General features: G+C 36.1%; 1 protein-coding gene across 1 annotated transcript in view; it reads right to left on the bottom strand.

The window, feature by feature from the left end:
* Positions 1 to 20,746, bottom strand: part of LOC150097861 (uncharacterized) — a 501,089-nt gene that overhangs the window by 429,283 nt on the left and 51,060 nt on the right. Inside the window, exons 3-4 of the mRNA XM_090406613.1 lie at positions 13,277 to 13,348; positions 9,879 to 10,004 (exon numbers count right to left, since the gene is read on the bottom strand). Of these exons, the coding sequence (XP_090262739.1) occupies positions 9,879 to 10,004; positions 13,277 to 13,348 (198 nt within the window). The remainder of the gene's footprint in view (positions 1 to 9,878; positions 10,005 to 13,276; positions 13,349 to 20,746) is intronic.

Genomic DNA, 20,746 nt, shown 5'->3' with positions numbered 1-20,746 from the left:
CCATTAACTCTAGTTGAACTATCAACTTATCATGCTGTAATCTATCAAAAGGCTTTGCGAAATCAAAGTATATTACTGTGTATCCTTCTCCTCTGTCCATGGAAGCAGTCACCTTATTGTAATAAGTAAGTAGATTACTAAAACATGACCTCCCTTTAGTAAATCCATGCTGTCCATCAAAGTTAATACCATTGTTGTCAACCCAATTCTGAATCCTAGTTCTCACCAGCTTCTCCAACAACTTAACCACAACACCTGGTACAGCACAATCTTACCCTCCTTTCACTCCTTTGGAACTCGACCCAGTGCAAGAGTCATATTAAAAGAATATTTCAAGACAGATGTCAACTCCCTGGCACATTCCTTCAGAATACATGGTGATATATTATCAAGTCCCACAGTCTTATTTATATCTAGTTTGCTCAATTCCCCATACACCTCTTGCTCATTTACAGTCAGTCTCTCTTCCCCATCTTCAACTGCTCTCAATCTTTCCATGAAGTCACATTCCCAAGATTAAAAGACCTTTATGAAGTGCACATTAAGTATCTCCACTATATCTTCTGAAGCAGTTGTCTTTATACCATTTTCTCAGGACACATGAGGATTGAGGGTCTTGGATTTGGTCATCTCATCAGAGGATGTAATTATAAATGAAGTGTCAAATCACCCACCAACTGGTGAGTGTGACCATGAGGTGATTACCAGCAGTATGAGGACCTCTGTAAGAAAAGGGTATATGTGGAACTACAAGGGTGTGATTACAAAGAGTTCAGGAGACATTTTCTTTACTTCCAGTTGCTATCTCATCATTCCAGTCTATATTGCCCTAATTAAAATCGCCCATAATAATCACTCTTTTCTTATTTGCTTGGCTAATTTGATTATACATTTCATAGTCACGCTATTTCTGGTTTCTTTGGTTCTCTCAATTTAGTTTCCTTCTGCCACATTCGCCTTACTTTCGTTCTTTTTACCATCCATTACCGTTTTCAAATCACACTTTCCTTTTTTTATGATTTTTTATCAATTTTTCGCCTTTCTTTCACACCATGCTTCTCTTTCGAATGAGCACTCATTCTTCCCGCGACGTTCTCGCTACTAACACTTTCTGTCATCAAATTCATATTAGCACTCATCAAATCTTGTTTAGCTCACACTTCGCACATACCCTCCTTCCATCAGCCCTAAATGTCCACAAACCATCTATGTAATCAAAAGAATACATGTAGCACACCTCGCACTTCACAAAATGACTGAAGTCTAAGTTAAAGTCATGCGCTGACAAAGCCGCTGCAATCATTGCTCTGCCGGTTACTACTCTAAGGGCCAAACACAAAGAATTTATAATTAAGTTTAAGCAAAATATCCCACACACTAATAATACTAGTAGCACACAACTTTTATAGCAGCTCTTACTCAACCAATCACTCATATACAATTAATTATTTCAAGAATAACTTATCTGAATCCGGAGCTATTCTTACACACCGCTGCTACTGTTGCCTCACGAGCACCACTGACATGCAAAACCCTGACTATAAGACTCCAATAAAAGCCAGCTTTTATTGGCTTTGATTTGTTTTTTGAGCTGCTGCAACATCATAAGAAATCACTGGTCCTGTCCATCTGTGTGTTAAGGCTTAAGTGCAAGGAAACTTGTTAAAAATTTAATGGAGTGAAACAGTACTAGGAAAGAATTAAAAATAGTACTTAATTCTTTCAATATTTCATCTCAGTTACAGAGTTGTCGCCAAGGAGTATACAATGAGACGGAACACATACAAAGGCAGCGCAAAGTGAAACACATGGACGAAAGACTAGAGTCCTAACTAGATGGGGTGCCCTCTATGGATACTTGTTGGTGGCCTGGGATGTAAACTGGCATCTCATCACTGGGAACTGCATCAAAAAGAAAATAACAGAATTAATCAAATTGGTGATCACATAGCCAGAGGAAACAACCAAAAAACTAATACCACATTATGCCCACGCTCCCAGAGTTTATGGCCTACCAAAAATGCATAAAACAAGCACACTACTATGACCGATAGTTGAAGGAATCAACAGCCCTAATTATTACCTAGCGCAGAAACTAGTGGCCACACTGAAGGAGTTGGTAGGTCATTCCCCCTCCATAAAAAATACACAACACTTTCTAAACAAAATTAGAAACATCACATTCAACAATGAAGATTTATTAGTCAGCTTTGACATAGCTGCCCTTTTCACTAATGTCCCAATCAATGATACTATTCCTCTCTTACAAAAAATCTTTCTGCCAGATATCACGGTCCTCTTTGCCCACATACTCCGCACCACGTATATTGCATGGCAAAATAATTTTTACCTACAAAAAGAAGGTATGGCCATGGGCTCACCACTTTCCTACCCAATAGCTAACATGGAAGACTTCGAACAACGAGTTCTAGATTCGGCCAGCATAAAGCTCAAAGTCTGGCTCAGATATGTTGATATTTTTGCCATTTGGCTTCATGGCCACGAAACATTAAATACATTCTGAAGCCACCTGAACAAACAGCACAAACATATTCAGTTCATCATCGAGATTGAAAACAACAACTCTCTTCCTTTTCCAGACACACTTGTCATACGTCTTTCCTCAGGTTACCTCTCCTTCACAGTCTACTGCAAACCTACACACACACAGGCCAATACATACATAAAAATTCATACCACCATCCAACACAAAAACTAGGAATCATCAGCACCCTCAAACACAAAGCCCTAACAATTTACTCCAATGAACAAGCTCTGAATCAAGAATTTGAAATTGTTAACCAAACATTTATAAAAAATGGTTACAATAAAAAAAAGTTCACAAAATCCTCCATAAAAATGCCATTAAATGCAAAAAAGAATGCTATAGCCATACTATACATTATGGGCAGTTTGAAAAAAATAGATAGAATATTACTTAAATACAATATTAAGACAACCTTCAAACCCCCATCAAAATTAAGAAATTTACTTAGCTCTTCCAAAGATCCCCTTCCATACCTTGCTCACCCAGGGGTTTACAAAATTTAATGTACCTGTAACCAACCTTACACAGGGGAAACAGGACGCACCATCCGAATTAGAAAATATGAACACAAACGCCACATGGAAAAACAGGCCTGTCAGACCACACTCCAAACATAGCACAGAATTGACTGGAAAGGCACCAAGTCCCTACACTGCACCAAAACCTGGTTTGAAAGAAAATTCAAAGAAGCTTGTGAAATTTTGAAACATCATCCAAGAACAAGAAAGATGGATTAATTATTCCAAGAATTTGGAGGACCTATCTTCAACCCATATAACATCCAGAACAACCCCAAAGAAAAGAAAATCTTAATGCGAGAGGAATTTAGAAATTGTTTAATATAGTTCTGTTTTTTTTATTCCCACCAGAGGTCAGGCTAGAGTAAATCATTAACAAATATTTAGATTCATCCTACTTTTGTATAGTGTCATGTAGCTTCTATCCTATACACATTAAGTTTTCCTGATGATGACCTTTCTCAATGATAAGTAATTAAAGTAATAATATATCAATACAGGTTATAGGCTCTATGGGTTAGTGCTTTTATGACACAATACTGTTGACAAGGAAGGTAATGGGAAAGTTTGTTAATGTATCTGCCTGTGTGATTGAGTGTCCTAGATAATCAAAAGCATAGGTTACCATTAGGTAGGCAGGTGACTAAGGTGTCTAAAGAAAGGTTAGTCTATTATTAGTTTCATTTTTCCATACATCTTCAGTCATGAATGGTAATTTGGCCTTGCACACTATGCTTTGGATACATCTTACAGAATCAAATGGAAAAAGATCATCATGCTCCATTAAAGTAAATTTAGAAGAGAAAGACTGTTTTTAGAATCTGCTGCCGTTCTTAAAAATCAGCCTAATTTGAACAAATATGGGAAAGACTAATACTTCAAGATCCCAGTTTACATCCTAGGTCACTGACAGGTGTCCATAGAGGGCATCCCCATCTAGTTAGGATGTCTTTTGTCTACGTTTCACTTTGTTTTGTGCTGCCTTCATGTGTGTTACAAGTCTCATTTTTATACTCCCTGGCAATGTCTCTGTAACTGAGATAAAATGCTGAAAAAATTAAATGCTATTTTTAATCCTTTCCTAGTGCTATTTCACTCCATTAAACTTTTAACATGAGGCCCTGTCCATCCACCAATGCAGTGGAACCAGTGAATTTCTGAATTCAGAAATCCCACTAATATAATTAATGTATGTGTACCCCAAAAGTTTTATTTAACTGTGAGTTTTATGAAGATTTTGATTATTAGTCCTACAGCACTTGTTCCAGATTTTACCCTCAATATTTGTTGGCAATGCCAAAAAAATTGCCTTTTTTGTAAAGGAATGATCCAATATATAAGTATTAGAACTGAATATGTGTGAAAATAATCATTAGTAAATAAACAAACAGATAATCATGTATGATAAAATGTATAAGTTTACTTATGTTAGTATGATAAAACCTATAAGTCAGTGAAGGAATTGATTTATATCAATACAGAAGAGGCCATTCGCAGAATGAAAGTGAAGAAGAGAAAACAGGGGGTCATCCCAGGAAATTTATAAAGGAATAGTGGGAACTGGATATTTTTTATTTATTGATTGATTTCTTTTTTGGAGAGAGAATCTTATGCAGAGTGCAATAATAGAATGTGTGTGGTGAGTAGAAACATAAATGAAGTGACAGTGCAGTATTACAAATACAATTGAACTCAACATAGTAACTTCGTAACGACAAAAAGAATACTTTATTACAGTGAAAGGATTGCTATAGTAAATGTTCTTCAGAATAGCAAACATGTTTCAAGGATCTGTGAAAGACCATAGCATTCTGCTATAGTGAGTGAATTCACTAGAACAGTGTTCCTTATAAAGTAAAAGTTGAATGCAGTAATATTATTATTATTATCCCAAGACTCCATGGAGTCAAAAACTCATCTAGAAGGTCCCTTTGTCATACACACAGCTCATCATACCATGCCTCCTGATCTCTTGAATGTCGAATATGAAGAAAGGTTGAGAAGGTGCTATTTACAGAGTCGACATTCAAGAGATCAGAAACTACCTTAGTCAGTCGCCTCTGGACCCTTTCCAACATTTCTTCGTCCTTTTGAAAACCAGGTGACCAAATTTGGGCACAGTAGTCCATGTGGCCTAATCAAAGTCTTATACAATGGAACAAAAATCTCCTTACTTCTACAAGTCAGTGTCTTCTGCATCGTTCCCAGAATTCTTTGTGTTGTCCTCACAATTTTGGCAATGTGTCCCCTAAATTTCAGTTCCTTATCCACTATCACCCTAAGCTCCTTTATTTCCTCCACCTCCAACAATATATCCCCACCAAGTGTAAATCCTACATCCCATCTTTGTTTCCCAAATTTTAAAACCTTACATTTTGCAACATTGAACTCGCATCCCCATTTCCATGCCCATTTGCTCAATTTATTCAAGTCTTCTTAGAAGACCACAGCATCTTCTCTACTCTTCATAGTTCGTCCCAACTTTGCATTATCTGCAAACAATTGAATATCCCATCCAAATCTTCAATCTTCGGCATATCATTAACATACAGGTTAAACAGCAATGGCCTTAAAACAGATCCCAAGGTACCATTAGTGACTTCCCTCTTCGGGGATACTGCTCCCCCCATATGCAACTTGCTGATACCTATGAGATAGCAAGTCTCCAATTCAATGCACTAATCTAATATCCAACCCCATCCACTCTAGTTGGACTATCAACTAGAGTGGCTGGACTATCAACTAGAGTGGCTGGACTATCAACTAGAGCTTTGCAAAATCTAAGTCTACTAATGTGTATCCCTCTCTTCTGTCCAAAGGACAAGAGAGGAGCACAATCTTACCCTCCCTCCACTCCTTTGGAACTCGACCCAGTGCAAGAGTCATATTAAAAGAATATGTCAAGACAGATGTCAACTCCTTGGCACATTCCTTCAGAATACATGGTGATGTATTATGAAGTCCCACAGTGTTACTCACTTCAAGTTTGTTCAATTCTCCATACACTTCTTGCTCACTTACAGTCAGTCTCTCCTCCCCATCATCAACTGCTCTCAATCTCTCCATGATATCATGTTCACAAGAATGAAAGACTTTTATGAACTGCTCATTAAGTATCTCCACTATATCTTCTGAAGCAGTTGTCTTTATACCATTTTCTCCAATCAATGTCATCTTTCCATAATCATTCTTTTTCTTTTTTTTTTTGCTCGCTACACATCGAAAGAACTCCTTAGGATTCTTTTTGGCTTCATTAGCTAACTGCTACTCATACTTCTTTGCTACCCTTACCAACCAAGTCACCCACCTTGCTTGGTCTTTGTAATCCACATGGAATTGTTTATTACTTCATCTCTTATGCTGCCTCCATAATGCTTTTTCTCTCTGTATTGCATGCTTAATCTCTTCATTCATCCATTTCATACTTACCCTACCTTAACCTTGTGACCATTGGAATACATTTAGACATTTCTTCTGCCAGATAGTTCTTGAATATCCCCTCAAGCTGCATTGATCTCTTTTCCAGCTAACTCCTCATTCCATGCTACACCTGCAAGCTGTCTCCCGAGCTCCTCATAATCACCAGCCTTATGGTTCCACATATACCTTTTCCTCTCAGAGGTCCTCACACTGTTGGCAACCACCCAGGTAATCGCTTCATGGTCACTCTCACCAACTGGAGGGTGATTTGACACAGCATTTATAATAACATCCTCTGATGAGATAATCAAATCCAAGACCTTTAAGTCCTTGTGTGCCCTCTGTTACATACTGTCTGAGGTAGTTGGCTCTCAAAAACTCAAGAAACTCATTTTCTTTACTTCCAGTTGCTATCTCATCATCCTAGTCTATATTGCTATAATTAAAATCACCCATAATAATCACCCTTTTCTTATTTGCTTGGTTAATTTGATTATACATTTCATAGTCACTATCATCCATCACCTATAACAACATCCAACTGAGTATTTCCATTCACCTCTATCTCTCACCATACTGCCTCAAAACCACTGGCACTATTTCCCTCTGGCATCTCTACTTTGTATGGTCATAACTCTTTCTTTCTTTATCATCAATAGCACTCCTCCTCCATTTATACCCTTTCAATCCTCACAAAACAAATTATACCCTTCCATCTCTATTCCTGTCAGGATGTCATCCTCATCCAACCATGTCTCACTTATTCCAACAATTTTTGGGTGAACAGACTCGATTAATGCAACCATTTCATTTGCCTTGTTTTTAATACTTCTAGCATTTGTATACAAACACAGGTGCTTATTCCTGGATCTACAGCTAGTTCCACTAATACCACTTATTTGATGCGACTTCTCAATGCTTAACTCGAGCCATTTCTTTTTCTCCTTATTCATCTTCGAACCATCTTCAAATCCAGCTGTTTTCCCTTGATCCCAGGTAATCCCCTTCCCTTTTTGTCTACACATGAATTCACATCCCCTTGGAGCACCCAATTTTCTCACGCTGTGTTCCTCTGTCAACCTGAGCCTCCCCGTTTCCCTATCTATCTTGCACCTGTTCTCTCATTCTCTATACTCATGCTGCTCACTTCCTCATTCACAACTACCTCTTCAATCGCTCTTGTCTTACTCTCCCATTCTTCCATATTGCTTCCCACTTGATCAGATTCATTTTCTGCACTCACTTCTTTACCTTCCAGCAGGAAGGTAAAGAAGTGAAAAAGAAGTGAACTGACAGCAAAACCACACAAATGCAGTCCCTCGCTCCTATACAGTTCACTTCGTCCTTCAACCTCATTCCACACATTAACAAACTGCACTTCTTTCTCCTTACACATTTCTGCTAAACATATCATTCATAATCCTTGCTCTCCACCTCATCTCACCACTGTCGTACTTAGGCAACATACTTACTATCTTTCTAATGACACTATTCTCTTTTGCTGTTTTAAGGATACTTGTGACATAAGACTGAATGATAAATGCACGTAAACACAAGAAAGATATTTAATTAACCAGATATTTCGGTCTGGAAATAGCAGACCATCCTCAGTGGTATTACAAGAACAGTTATAAAAAATACAAGCTAGAATATTAACAATAGATCATTTAAAATAGAACAAGTTGCATGATGTTATATCACTAAGTATGAAACGGAATATTTTGAAGTAGAGACATGATTAAAAAAATTTTTTTTAATTTTAAAAAAAATTAATGAGTAATCTTGATTAGACTTTCCCAGATTTTTGATATAGATATACAGCCATTACGATTCAGGTTGGGATGATGGAGCAAGGCCTCCACGCTTTCCTTGAAAAAACGTTCAAACCTATAACGGGATCTATGTAAGAGGTGAGTCCTGGATCAAAGGATGTTGTGGTCAGTTTCAATCCCGTGCTGAGCCAATCCAGTAAAAATACAGGAAACCAACGTTCACAGGTCGTTATATTCTTAAAGAATCAGCCCATCATCCATGTCAAAAAACAGGAATTATAAAATGCCTCATCAGAAGAGCAAAAACTAATTGTTCTACCTTTGATTATCTACAGAAAGAACTTTTTACTATCCAACAACACATGAAACTCAATGGCTTTTCTGAAAAAAGTACTCAACATCTTCTCAATTTTTATAATCCTCCACAAAACAACAAAGTTTCAATACGTCGAGTGCCAATTCCTTATATCTCCGGTATTTCAGAACCTATCACAAGAATTTTAAAGATATATGATTTAACAGCTATTTATTCACCTATTAATAAATTGTCTTCTCATTTTCCTTCTGCTAAAGACAAACGCTCAACTTTATCTCTTCCTGGAGTTTATCAAATTCTGTGCAACTGTGATCTATCCTATTTTGGACAGACTGGACGTTCTTTTGAAAAAAGAATCCAAGAACATCAATCCTCCATTCTTACAACAAACCTGAAAAGTCTGGATTGGCTCAGCACAGGATTGAAACTGACCACAACATCCTTTGGTCCAAGACTAGCCTCTTACATAGATCCCGTTATAGGTTTGAATGTTTGTTCAAGGAAAGCGTGGAGGCCTTGCTCCATCATCCCAACCTGAATCATAATGACTGTATATCTATATCAAAAATCTGGGAAAGTCTAATCAAGATTATGCATTAATTTTTTTTTTTAATTTTTTTAATCATGTCTCTACTTCAAAATATTCTGTTTCATGCTTAGTGATATAACATCACACGGCTTGTTCTATTTTAAACGATCTATTGTTAATATTCTAGTTTGTATTTTTTATAACTGTTCTTATAATACCACTGAGGATGGTCTGCTATTTCCAGACCAAAATATCTGGTTAATTAAATATCTTTCTTGTGTTTACATGCATTTATCATTCACTATTCTCTTTTATCCATCTCAACAACCTAATGATATCCAATCTGGAGTGTTCTTTGTTCACAATCATGTCATTTGTATCTATTACAACTTCAAACTCTTTTGCTCACTTACTTCTCATATCTAATGCCTCAGTCACTCTACTCATTCTACCTCCAGTAAAACATACATACTTCAGTAGGTCAAGGTAGAATTACTATAATCAATCTTGAAACTTTAAGGAGATATGATAATGATGAAAATAATAATAATTAGTTGCAACAAAAAAAAAATAATTTTACTATATAAAACTTTCTTACTACATCCTAACAATGTTAAAGGCATTACAAAAAGCATAATATAACAGATATCATAACAGTAAGTTCAGATATTGAAGATATTTTGATCATTAATTTCTCAAGACAAGTTCATTATTTCAAAAAAAAATTATATCCACTTATATATGAAATAAATAAACCAATGTTTCTAGACTATACCTCAAGGTATCCAACACCACCAATAAATGAATAATCTGCTAATACACGCTCTTCATCTAAAAACTTTCCAGCTCTTCCATTTACAGGTGGAGAAAAAAGTCCATAATTAAAACTTTCTTTTAGTTCCTAAAATAATTATGGTAATTATAATTACTGAACATTACAAAGAAAATACAGGATATATAGAATGTTACAAAAAATATATACATATATCTCAGTGTTTCAAGAATACTTTAATTTCATAACTTCAATACACCACTGGTTCATCTCTGGCTGCTATTGCAGGTGACATACTCCTGGGTAGAATTTCAGTAAATGCTGATAAATGACATATTTTGGTCCATTTTTCTCTAATTAAGAAATGCTTTCAGTTCCTGTAGTGAAGTTGGATATATTCATCTCATCCTAAATAATGTTCTGACTTTTCCTAGAGGAGCTCTATAAAGTTCATATCAGGACTCTGTGCTGGTCAGTCTGCCCTTTGCATTGCCATTTTTGTAAACTATGTTGCCATAGCCCTTGTATTATGACATTAATAAAATGTGCATTATCAGAATTTTGATGATCAACTACATCATTACTAAAGAACTATTACAGCCTTTGAAGTATCAAATGATGCATTTATCATGTTCATACTCAACTGAATTTACCTGAGAAATGCTACAGTATAGGCAATAGAAGTGTCTACCATTCAGTGTTTGTTTTATCAGGTACTACAATAAGAGGTCTTGGTCTAAACCAGGAGAAGGTAACAAATGATATGACATATACTGGTAAATAATATCACACAGTTCCACACTAAGATTTCCCAACAGTCCACTCTCCAATGTTTACATTGGAGAGTGGACTGTTGGGAAATCTTCATGTTGCTTTATAACTTGCAACTTCGTTTCAAGATCAATTGTTTGCCTCTTTTTCTGTAATTCTTCACTAGGTTTTTTGATTGGACATGTAGGGGCCATATTGCACAAAATATCTTAAATAAATACATGGATAAATAAATACGAGGAACAATAAATACACAAATAGCCTATTTCTCAACAACAAAATCAACAGAGGAACTGTTGAAGACACATGCCAACTGCTAAGGGAGGTTGCCGCTGAATATGCTGTTGCCACTGCACATGATGCATTGTTGCTAAATAGAAACCTTTTTACTTTATACATGCTTGGGTCTTGTTCGAAAGTATAGTCAAAAATGTTATTTATTCCCTTACGGGGTCACGGACGTATCTTTGAATGGACGTAAGTCAAGGGATGACTGTATAGATAGAAATAACAGGACGGCATGGAAATCTCTTTGGCAAAATCTTGACGTTTAAAAGCATAAGAGATCATAGACGAAGAAGAAGAAGAATATAAATGATCTTCTTTCACTGACTTCAAATCTTTCTCATTCATTTCTGATGAAAATATAATCCATTCCTCTTCCACATTTGCCAAACCTTGTAGTATTCAAACATTAGCCTCAAGATCTTCCATAAACAATGATATCCTAAATAAAAGCCCACTCTACAGAAATTTAGTGATATTACAATAATAATATTTTGCATTTTGCCTTGATGTCATTTTACTATGTTTCATTTTTAATCTTGTCTTAAATTAAGCTAATTTGAACCTTTTTATTATTATGGGTTTTAATATATTCTTATAGGGAAAAAGGCACACTGACTGCAATCATAGAATTGTAGACAGTGTATCTTTATTTTATCATTACGTAACACTTCCAGGGAGTCCAAAGACTCATCGAGGGAGGGCACATACTCTACAACTCTCTACCAACTACAACTAACCACAACTACACCATGTACTACCCACCACCTCTTCCAATTATATTAATTTATCTTTTGTAACAAATCTAATATTTCTTGGTTTAACTACAATGAAATAATTATATCACCAGAAACTTTTTTTTAATATAATTTTTTTAAAATTAGCGATAGTCATCACACTACCATCTCTGAATTTCATAGTTGGGGTTATGCACTGTGGTAAGAGACATTCACTGGGCATAACACCCATACCCATTCATCTGCTCGGTAGAGGGTCTAGCAATGATTCGTCGTTCTATAACACAGCATTCCAAGCTTCCATGTCCTATTGTACACGTTCTTTGCACCACTGAAGATGATCTACATAATAGTTTGGGTATGCAGAGTTTGGATATTGTGGTCTTATGTTGCAAAACCCATGTTGTGAGCCTCTGTTCTGAATATTTTTGTGTAGATTTGTATTCCATTCAATGCCAAAAACTCTGCATTCAACATGTTGGCTGATGAATATATTACATATTATTCTTCATAACACCCTACAGTCACATTCGGTGAGTGTGATGGGTCATCCACCGTTGGTAGCATTTGCAGTTGACTCCCTGCTCTTCCATCATAGTATAGTGTCACTGAATTGTCAACCTGGGATGGCCCAATTTGTCAACAATTGCCAAACAGATAGGCCTGCAACATGGCATCCTATCACCACACCTCTTTCAAACTCTATCAGTTCTCTTTTCACAGCCATTTCACCCAGATACAGTTGCACTGACTTGGAAGCATCATATTTCTCTAATTTATACTAGCTACAAACATGTAACTTGTTACATGGCATTGTTAAAACACTAGAAATGCCCATTACTGGTTTTGTTGCTGCTACAATCATTTTTTTTTTATTAATGATTGAAATAATAAATGTCGATTTGATCATCTATGATGATCAGATTAACTGGGATTCCAACTTGAGTAAGGCAACTGATGCCTCTTTGCTCATGGAATACAGGTATGACAGCTTCATCTCAAAACTATGAGTTCACTGATAACTCAGCTACAGCCAAAGTTTTGAAGTCATTCTCTTCTTTTGCTTTTTTTCTTTTACAACCAACTGGAACTTTGGACTAGCTGTAATAAAGTTATACCCTTAAAATAAGCATTGATTAATATTTGTAGCTGATCTATTAGGGAAAGTTTAGCAGTAAGCTTTCAATAACATCACTTATAAGTTTCTTGTTAACCTTTGTTAATAGTCATATTATCGCACTGTGTATATTTTTGTACTGATGTTATACTAGTGAAAATTTCACAGTAATATCTATCTAGAATGAAAATAACAATTCAGCTATAACTGTATGAAAAGTTTTTTTTCCCCTCATATATGTGTGTGTGTGTCACAAGTTCACAGAATGAACAGTTACTTCATTTTATTTATTCTTCAATGTATTCAGAAATTTATTCATTAATGGAATTCTGAACTACTAATAATCAGTTACAGAAAAATCTATAGTATATTGCACAGACCATTAAAAATCACATGTTCTTAGTCATTTTTAAACTTTCTTTTTATTTAGCAGGAGAGAATTTCTGATAGATTCTACGATTATCAAAAAAAAAAGGAAAGTGCTTTCCTACCTTGGGAAGAGAAGAAAGTATATGCTGTTTCACATCCCAAATTAATTCCTCTTCATGAAATTTCAAACATTTCTAAAAAGAAAAAAATACTTCCAAAGTTTGAAAAGATTTTAACTAAATACTATTTATCACAAATTAAAGAATATACACTAAGCTCTGCTTAATGAATGTAATAAGAAAGTAAGAAGACAGTGGTTCTAATGGCTGCAGAAGACAAATTAAATTTTTATATTCATTGTGTAATGATACCAATAGTTTTTAATTGAATTTCATTGTGTGATAGCTCAGATTGGTAAGCAGCATTTAGTTGACTTTTAGACTGTATAGTGATTAATTTCTGTTTGTGTGTTTCTTGTGTTTTTCTTCAGATAGTAGCCCTACCAGGAGATAACTTTATTTTCTACATATTCCAGTTGCATACAATGCGACATGAATTTACAATTACATTATTTGAATATTTACATAATTTAATTAACATTTATATATATAAATTTACATGCATACTATCCTAATACTGTGAGTAGTTTATATTGCATTACAAATATTAGAAATTGATCCTATTACCAAGATTAAATAATTTTGATTGGACAATTCTCTGTTTTGACCCAAGCAATTCACCTCCTAAGATGATGATGATGATGATGTATTGTATTAGAAGCATCCAGATAGAATCTAGAATAGGTGATCAACAGATGCAGAATAGTGATTCTAGAAAATGGAATATGTGTAGGTAGTATCTTAATTTTCCATGTTCTGTTAGGAGTGTAATCATACTTGGAGAGATGGCATCTACTTTCAGTTGGAGTTTGCTTTTGATAGTTTGTTTAAATTTCTTTGTGATTGATCATTTCTGGGTATTTTCCATTCTTCTTCCCACAAATTTAGGCTTATTTCTTCTGCAAGTGTTTTTATAGCTGATTTTGAACTTTATGTAACTTACTTCCAGATATTTGTTAATAGACACTTCCTTGGCTTACTGATCCACTCTCTCTCATTCCTGTTACTTCATTATGCACTTGCACCCAGCAGAACCTAATCTCATCCTTCTAAAGTAAGACTCCTAAGCAGATTTCTAGTTTGCTCTATTAACATTAAGCAGTTGTTTTGGTTTTTAATGACATCCATAGTGATTTTACTGTCAACATAACTTGTAGTCTTTTGATGAGATCTGTTGAGTTCCAATGGATTCAGGATCAGCTGTCCGATAGATATCAGAGTTGTGTATCGTGGGACAGTTTCAAGGAGGCAGAGGGTTACAAGTGGGGTCCCACAGGGCTCAGTACTGGGACCTATATTGTTTAACCTTTATATCAATGATATTGTCAGTGGATTGCAAGGAGATATTCAGTTGTTTGCAGACAATGCGAAGCTGGGAAGGATTATTAGTAATAGTGCGATGTAGTAGCCCTGCAAGAGGATTTGAATAAGCTAGATAGATGGGCAAATGAATGGGGGTTGTCGGGTTTAATGCAGGAAAATGTAAGGTCTTGAGGTTTGGGAAACATCAATGGGATGCTGCATACTCTATGGGAGGAGTTATACTGGAGGAAGTAGGGGAAACAAGAGATCTGGGGTTGATGATTGATAGAAACCTGAAATTTAGGGGACATATTACAAAGGTGGCAAAGGTAACACAGAGGATTGCTGCAATAATGAGAAGGACACTGACCTGCAGAGATAAAACAGTTATCCTTCCGTTGTATAAGACCCTGATCAGACTACACTTGAACTATTGTTCTCAGATTTGGTCCCCAGGATTTGAAGGGGATAAATTAACTGTGGAAAGGGTACAAAGGCAGATAACAAAGATGGTTTCAGGACTGTACAATGATAGTTATGAGGATCGGCTGAGGGAATATGGACTGCAGAGTTTGGTGGATAGAAGAAGGAGAGGTGATATGATTGAGACTTTTAAACTGTTGAGAGGTGGTTACAGAGTTTACACTGGGGAGTTCTTTCGCTTGGTTGAACAGCAGGAAGGAGTGATGACAAGAGGCCATCCCTGAAAGTTACGAAAGGAAACTGTTTGCAACAGGGTGAGGAGTAGTTTCTTTGCATGGAGGGTGGTTGAACCATGGAATGCATTGCCGGATGGAGTGGTGAGAACGAGAATGGTAAATGAGTTTAAGGAGTGGTATGATAGACTTTGTGTTTCTTAGGAAGGACCTTGCACGATGAGTCTTTTGACTCAATGGAGGCCTGAATAATAATTATTGGAGATACAAGAGTGATTTAATTATGATAAGTTGTTCTGCCTGATTGTTTGAACAGAAGGGATATACTTTGAATCAGCATTTGTGTATGGTGATTCAAACTATATCCCCACTGATAGACTACCTGTGATATACTATGAAAGAACAGCTGACATTTCTTTCTATTTTATTCTCATCAGTGTATATGTTCTATTTGTCACTTTCTGAGGTTTCCTTCTGTTTAACATATTTTCTTCAAAGGATGAGGCCACTTACTGTAGTGAAGTAGAAGTTCAAAACGGTTTAGATCGATGTCGTCATCTCCATGGTATCTTCCAGAACTAGTTTCATGTATAAGTCAGAATTTTTGCATTTTTGTTATTAAAGGATATCTCCATGGTGTCCATAGACACATCGTGGGATACCCACATTAACTTTTGTACACACAAAACCTATCATTCCTCTCCTTAAACTCATTTACTATCAAGGCACTCAACTAATTCTGGCAATCCATTCTACTCATTCACTCCATGCAAAAAAATTTAGTCTGCACACCCTCATTAACCACATACTTGCACAACTTACTCAGATGACCCCTGGTTCTGTCTTTACTTGTTAGCTTTCTTTCTTGTTTCAACATCCAAGTAATCCTTTAAACTTTTAATCCTTTACCAACTTTTGCAATATGCCCTCTGAACTTCAACTCTCTCTCTCTCTCGGGCCATGATCACCCCCAAGTTCCTATCCTCATCAATTTTCTGACATCCAGTACCATCAGTGTGATACACAGTATGTAACCTTCTCAAATCAAAGTGCACAATCTTACATTTTGCAACATTAAATTGACAATCACTATCCTTTGTCCATAATGACAATTTATTTGAATCATCCTGCAGGATATCTACATCACCTTCATCAACTACTGCCCTCCCTAGTTTTGCATCATCAGCAAACAACTGAATATCCCCACTTAAATCTTCCCCTATACCAGTGATATTCAAATTAAAGAGTAGAAGCCCTAGTGTTTGTGTCTCAGCACACAAACACACACACACACACACACACACACACACACACACACACACACACACACACACACACACACACCTAATGCATGTTCTAGTACAGAACCCTGAGGTACTACACCAGTCATCCTCATTCTCCTAGATTCCACTTCACCATATACTACTCTCTGGTGTCTGTCAGCCACTCCCCTATCCATGCTACCAGCTTCATATCCATTCCCATTTGCTCCAACTTCTGTAAACATTTTCCCATGTAGTATTCTGTCAAATGTCTTTGCAAAGTCCATCATTTTAATGGTGTAGATATTTACTTTTTCCAATTCTGCCATCACTTTATTATAAAATGTGAATTAATTACTGAACAAGACCTACTCTTTACAAAGCTGTGCTCCTCCGCTATAGAGTATTGTATCCTTATCCATCCACTGTTGGATTTTACATTTAACTAACTTTTCCAATACTTTAACAATCAATCCTGATATATTAATTGGGCTGTGGTTTACTACCACTGTCTGGGCACCACCACCTTTATACAATGAAACTATCATACCCTCTTTCCATTCCCCTTGATCCCTATCAAAGCTGGGACACAGAATGAACAATGGGTATTGCCTCTTCATCAGAGGCAATACCCATTCTCTTACACATTCGTGTAGTACAAGGGCTGACATGCTATCCAGTTACACTGCTGTATTTACATTGACATTTTTCAATATGCTGAACAACTCCTGTTCATCTACCTCAAGTTTAATATGTATCTTTGTCACATTAGCAAATGAAAATCTCCACCTGGATGATACACCTTTGCAAATTGATCACTCAACAATTTCTTTTGCCTCTGTCACTTTACTACCATCAGCATTAATTAAAATCATCCTACCATTGTAATTTTTTTCTTACTTGCTACATAAGGAAAAAACTCTTTTGAGTTTACTTTGGCCTACTTAGCTCTTTTTCTCTCATAATCTGATTAGGTCTTTCTTTTGCCATACTAGTCACCCTTCTTGGTTGCACTTTTTACTGCCCATGAGTATGCTGATCACCTTTTTCTTAATATTTCCTCTGCATTCTTTCTTTCTTTCTTTTTTTTTTGTTTTGTTTTGCCAGTCTTGCTTTATATCTCTACTTATCCTCTTAATGCTACATAAGGAAAAAACTTTTGAGTTGACTTTGGCCTACTTAGCTCTTTTTCTCTCATAATATGATTAGGTCTTTCTTTTGCTATACTAGTCACCCTTCTTGGTTGCACTTTGTACTGCCCATGAGTATGCTGATCACCTTTTTCTTAATATTTCCTCCACATTCTTTCTTTCTTTCTTTTTTTTTTTTTGTTTTGCCAGCTCTTGCTTTATATCTCTACTTATCCTCTTAATCGCCACTTATGTTATCCTCCTGACCTTGGATATGCAATCTGATACTACTTTTCTCAAACAATCTCTAACCACTTCTCATGCATTACTGACATTCTTTCCTTGTAGCTTCTGAATCCATGGTACTTCTCCAAGATGCCTCCTAAGTCTGTCATAATTCCAGCTTTATAGTTCAACATAAACACTTTATTGACAGAGAATTCCACATGCTTGGCAACTTTCCAGAACAGGATTGCATGGTCACTCTCCCTAATTGGAGGCAGAGTGCCCACTTGGTTATGGATATATCTTCTAATGCTATTACCAGATTCAACAATCTCAAAACCCTGGTCCCCTCTATAATATATTGTTCAGTAATTATCCCTTTGCAACTGTATAAATTCCACTTCCATCTTGTCATGCCCCCCTTTCTTCTCTCCAATCTATGTCCCCATAGTTGAAGTCGCCAATAATAATTGCTCAGCTTGCACTCGTTGTGCTAATATGCTGATGCATGGCATCTACATCTTCCTGTGGATTCCTGGTCTATAGCAGCACCCAACAATATATTTTGTCCTATTGGCCTCTCACACCAGACAGCCTCAAATGAACCATCTCCACCTAAAATCCTCTTTAACTTCTAATTTTGATGGTTGTAATTCTTCAAGTATCATCAGCAATACCCCATCTCCTGTCTATTCCCCTACTCTTGTTTAATCCTTTATCCAAGTTTTTTGTAAGCAAACAAAGTCTTTCCAACTAGGCTACATATAGCACAGAGGCTGACAACCTCATGTCAATTGACTTTAGTATCCCATAATGCAAAGCAGCACCCTTCCTTTCAGAAGTGCACAATGCTATGCTTTAAGGGAGAGTCACTACCCAGATCAGTTTCAACCTTTATTGAGGTACTGTTAAAGTGAGGGTACCTCTCCAAAAACTCCGAGTGATTTACAAGATCACTAAATTTCACTGAGTAACACAAAAGGACCACTACCAAACTCATCACTCCTGATCTGAATTACTTCAAGATAAAAAACTCAGTCAGCAGTGACTATCACAAAAGTCTATCACAGATTCAGAATTGCTCCACACACCAGGAAGTAAGCCTGGCATCGATGGGAGCCAAACCCAGGACGATACCAAGGTTGGATGATTACTTGCCAAGAAATTATATTCTTGTTTAATCCTTTTCCAAAATTAAGCAAAACAAATCTGTGGATGAAGTATCTTTATGACTAGGCTATTTCTTAGCAAATATAATTTACTTTTTAACCAAGTGATCAAATGAACATCACCCCCCCCCACACACACACCAGTGTGATGTGTAATGATTTTCACCATGATACAAATGCGACCTTGATAGGATGAAATGGCCAAATAATGGAATCATCATAATATTTTGATCAGACTGGTATGTATGTATATATATAAACATAACAGGAAAACAAGTGTTTAAAGAAGAAGAAAAAAACAGAGAAAACCTATTTGTGAGCTCATACAGTATAGACCGCTTTAGAAAAGCAAAATAAGAGAAAATTAAATCAGAGAGATTAAGTGATTAGTTCTAGTAACAATTTCATGAAGCTAATGGTTCAAAAAAACATTGAATTGTATATTATTGAATTAAATATATATTATTGAAATAAAAATTGAATATTACCATTATAACAATAAACAAAGAAAGCAAAGAAAGGAGGCTAGCTTTGCTTTTATCTCCCCCCCCTTTCCCAATTTTTGTAAATGCAATATCATACTTGGAAACTACATAGCTATGTACTTTGTAAAGTAATTATGCAGCTTCCAGGTGCTCATTTTTTTTAATGAGCACCAGTTAATTTTAGACTACAAAAAAATTAACTGGTTCTCATTTTTATAAGTTTTAAAAGCAGGCATTTTCTTCATTTATTCTACATACGAACTGCTTCAATATCAATATATTATGCTATCTTCTTTTCTTCTTCTGGCTCTATAGTCCAAATCAAACCTTGGTTTCCTGGATTTGTTGCATCCATTCTTGCATATACAAACCTTACTCCTCCAATTTAGACATTACAATATAATTATATATTATTATTATTGTTGTTGCATGGGCACCTCCATGGAGTCCTAAGACTCATCGTGGGAGAACCAAACTATCCACACAATATCTATCATACCTCTCCTTGAATCGATTAACAGACAATGCAATCCCAACTGACTCTGGCAACCTATTCCATTCATTCGCCACTCTCCAAGTGAAAATTCTAGTCTTCAACCTTGCTAACCACACTCTTACCCAATTTCCAGGGTGATCTTTTGTCCTGCTCCCCTCTAGCAAAAATATTTCTTCTGTATTAATCCTATAAAATTCTTGAAGTAACTTAAATGTTTCTATCATATCCCCCTCTTTTTTTGCCTGTTAACCAACTTCTACAACCCACAAATCCTCAATCTATCCTCATAGGAAGCATTCTGCAGGACCACTGGGATGACATTGGGGATGAAGAAATAGTTAATCCTTTCCACCATTTTCTCATCCCCAAAGAAACCCCAGGTGACCAGATCTGAGCACAGTAATCCAGATGTAGTCGTATCAAAACTTTATAAACAGGAATGAAGTAATCCTGTTGACTACCTTAGCAATATGCCTTCTAAACTTCAATTCTTTATCTATTATTACTATCTCCCAAAATCCCTGGCTTCATCAATTTCCTGGAGTACAGCTTCCCACAATGTGGTATACAGCTTGTAATCTTTTTATCCAAAAATGCATAACTTTACACTTTTCCACATTAAATTGACATCCATTATATTTTGCCCATACTGTCTACCTATTTAAATCATCCTGCAAGCTCTCTACATCACCCTGATTAATTATTGTGCTGCCCAACTTTGCATCATCAGAAAAAACAAGTCAGTATC

The sequence above is a fragment of the Typopeltis vanoorti genome, chromosome 16 (assembly GCF_054136105.1).
Source record: "Typopeltis vanoorti isolate ZY-2024b chromosome 16, IOZ_Tvanoo_1.0, whole genome shotgun sequence".
Classification (NCBI taxonomy): Eukaryota; Metazoa; Arthropoda; class Arachnida; order Uropygi; family Thelyphonidae; genus Typopeltis; species Typopeltis vanoorti.
Note: the sequence above shows the minus strand (reverse complement) of the source record. Positions and strands in the feature narration are given on the sequence as shown.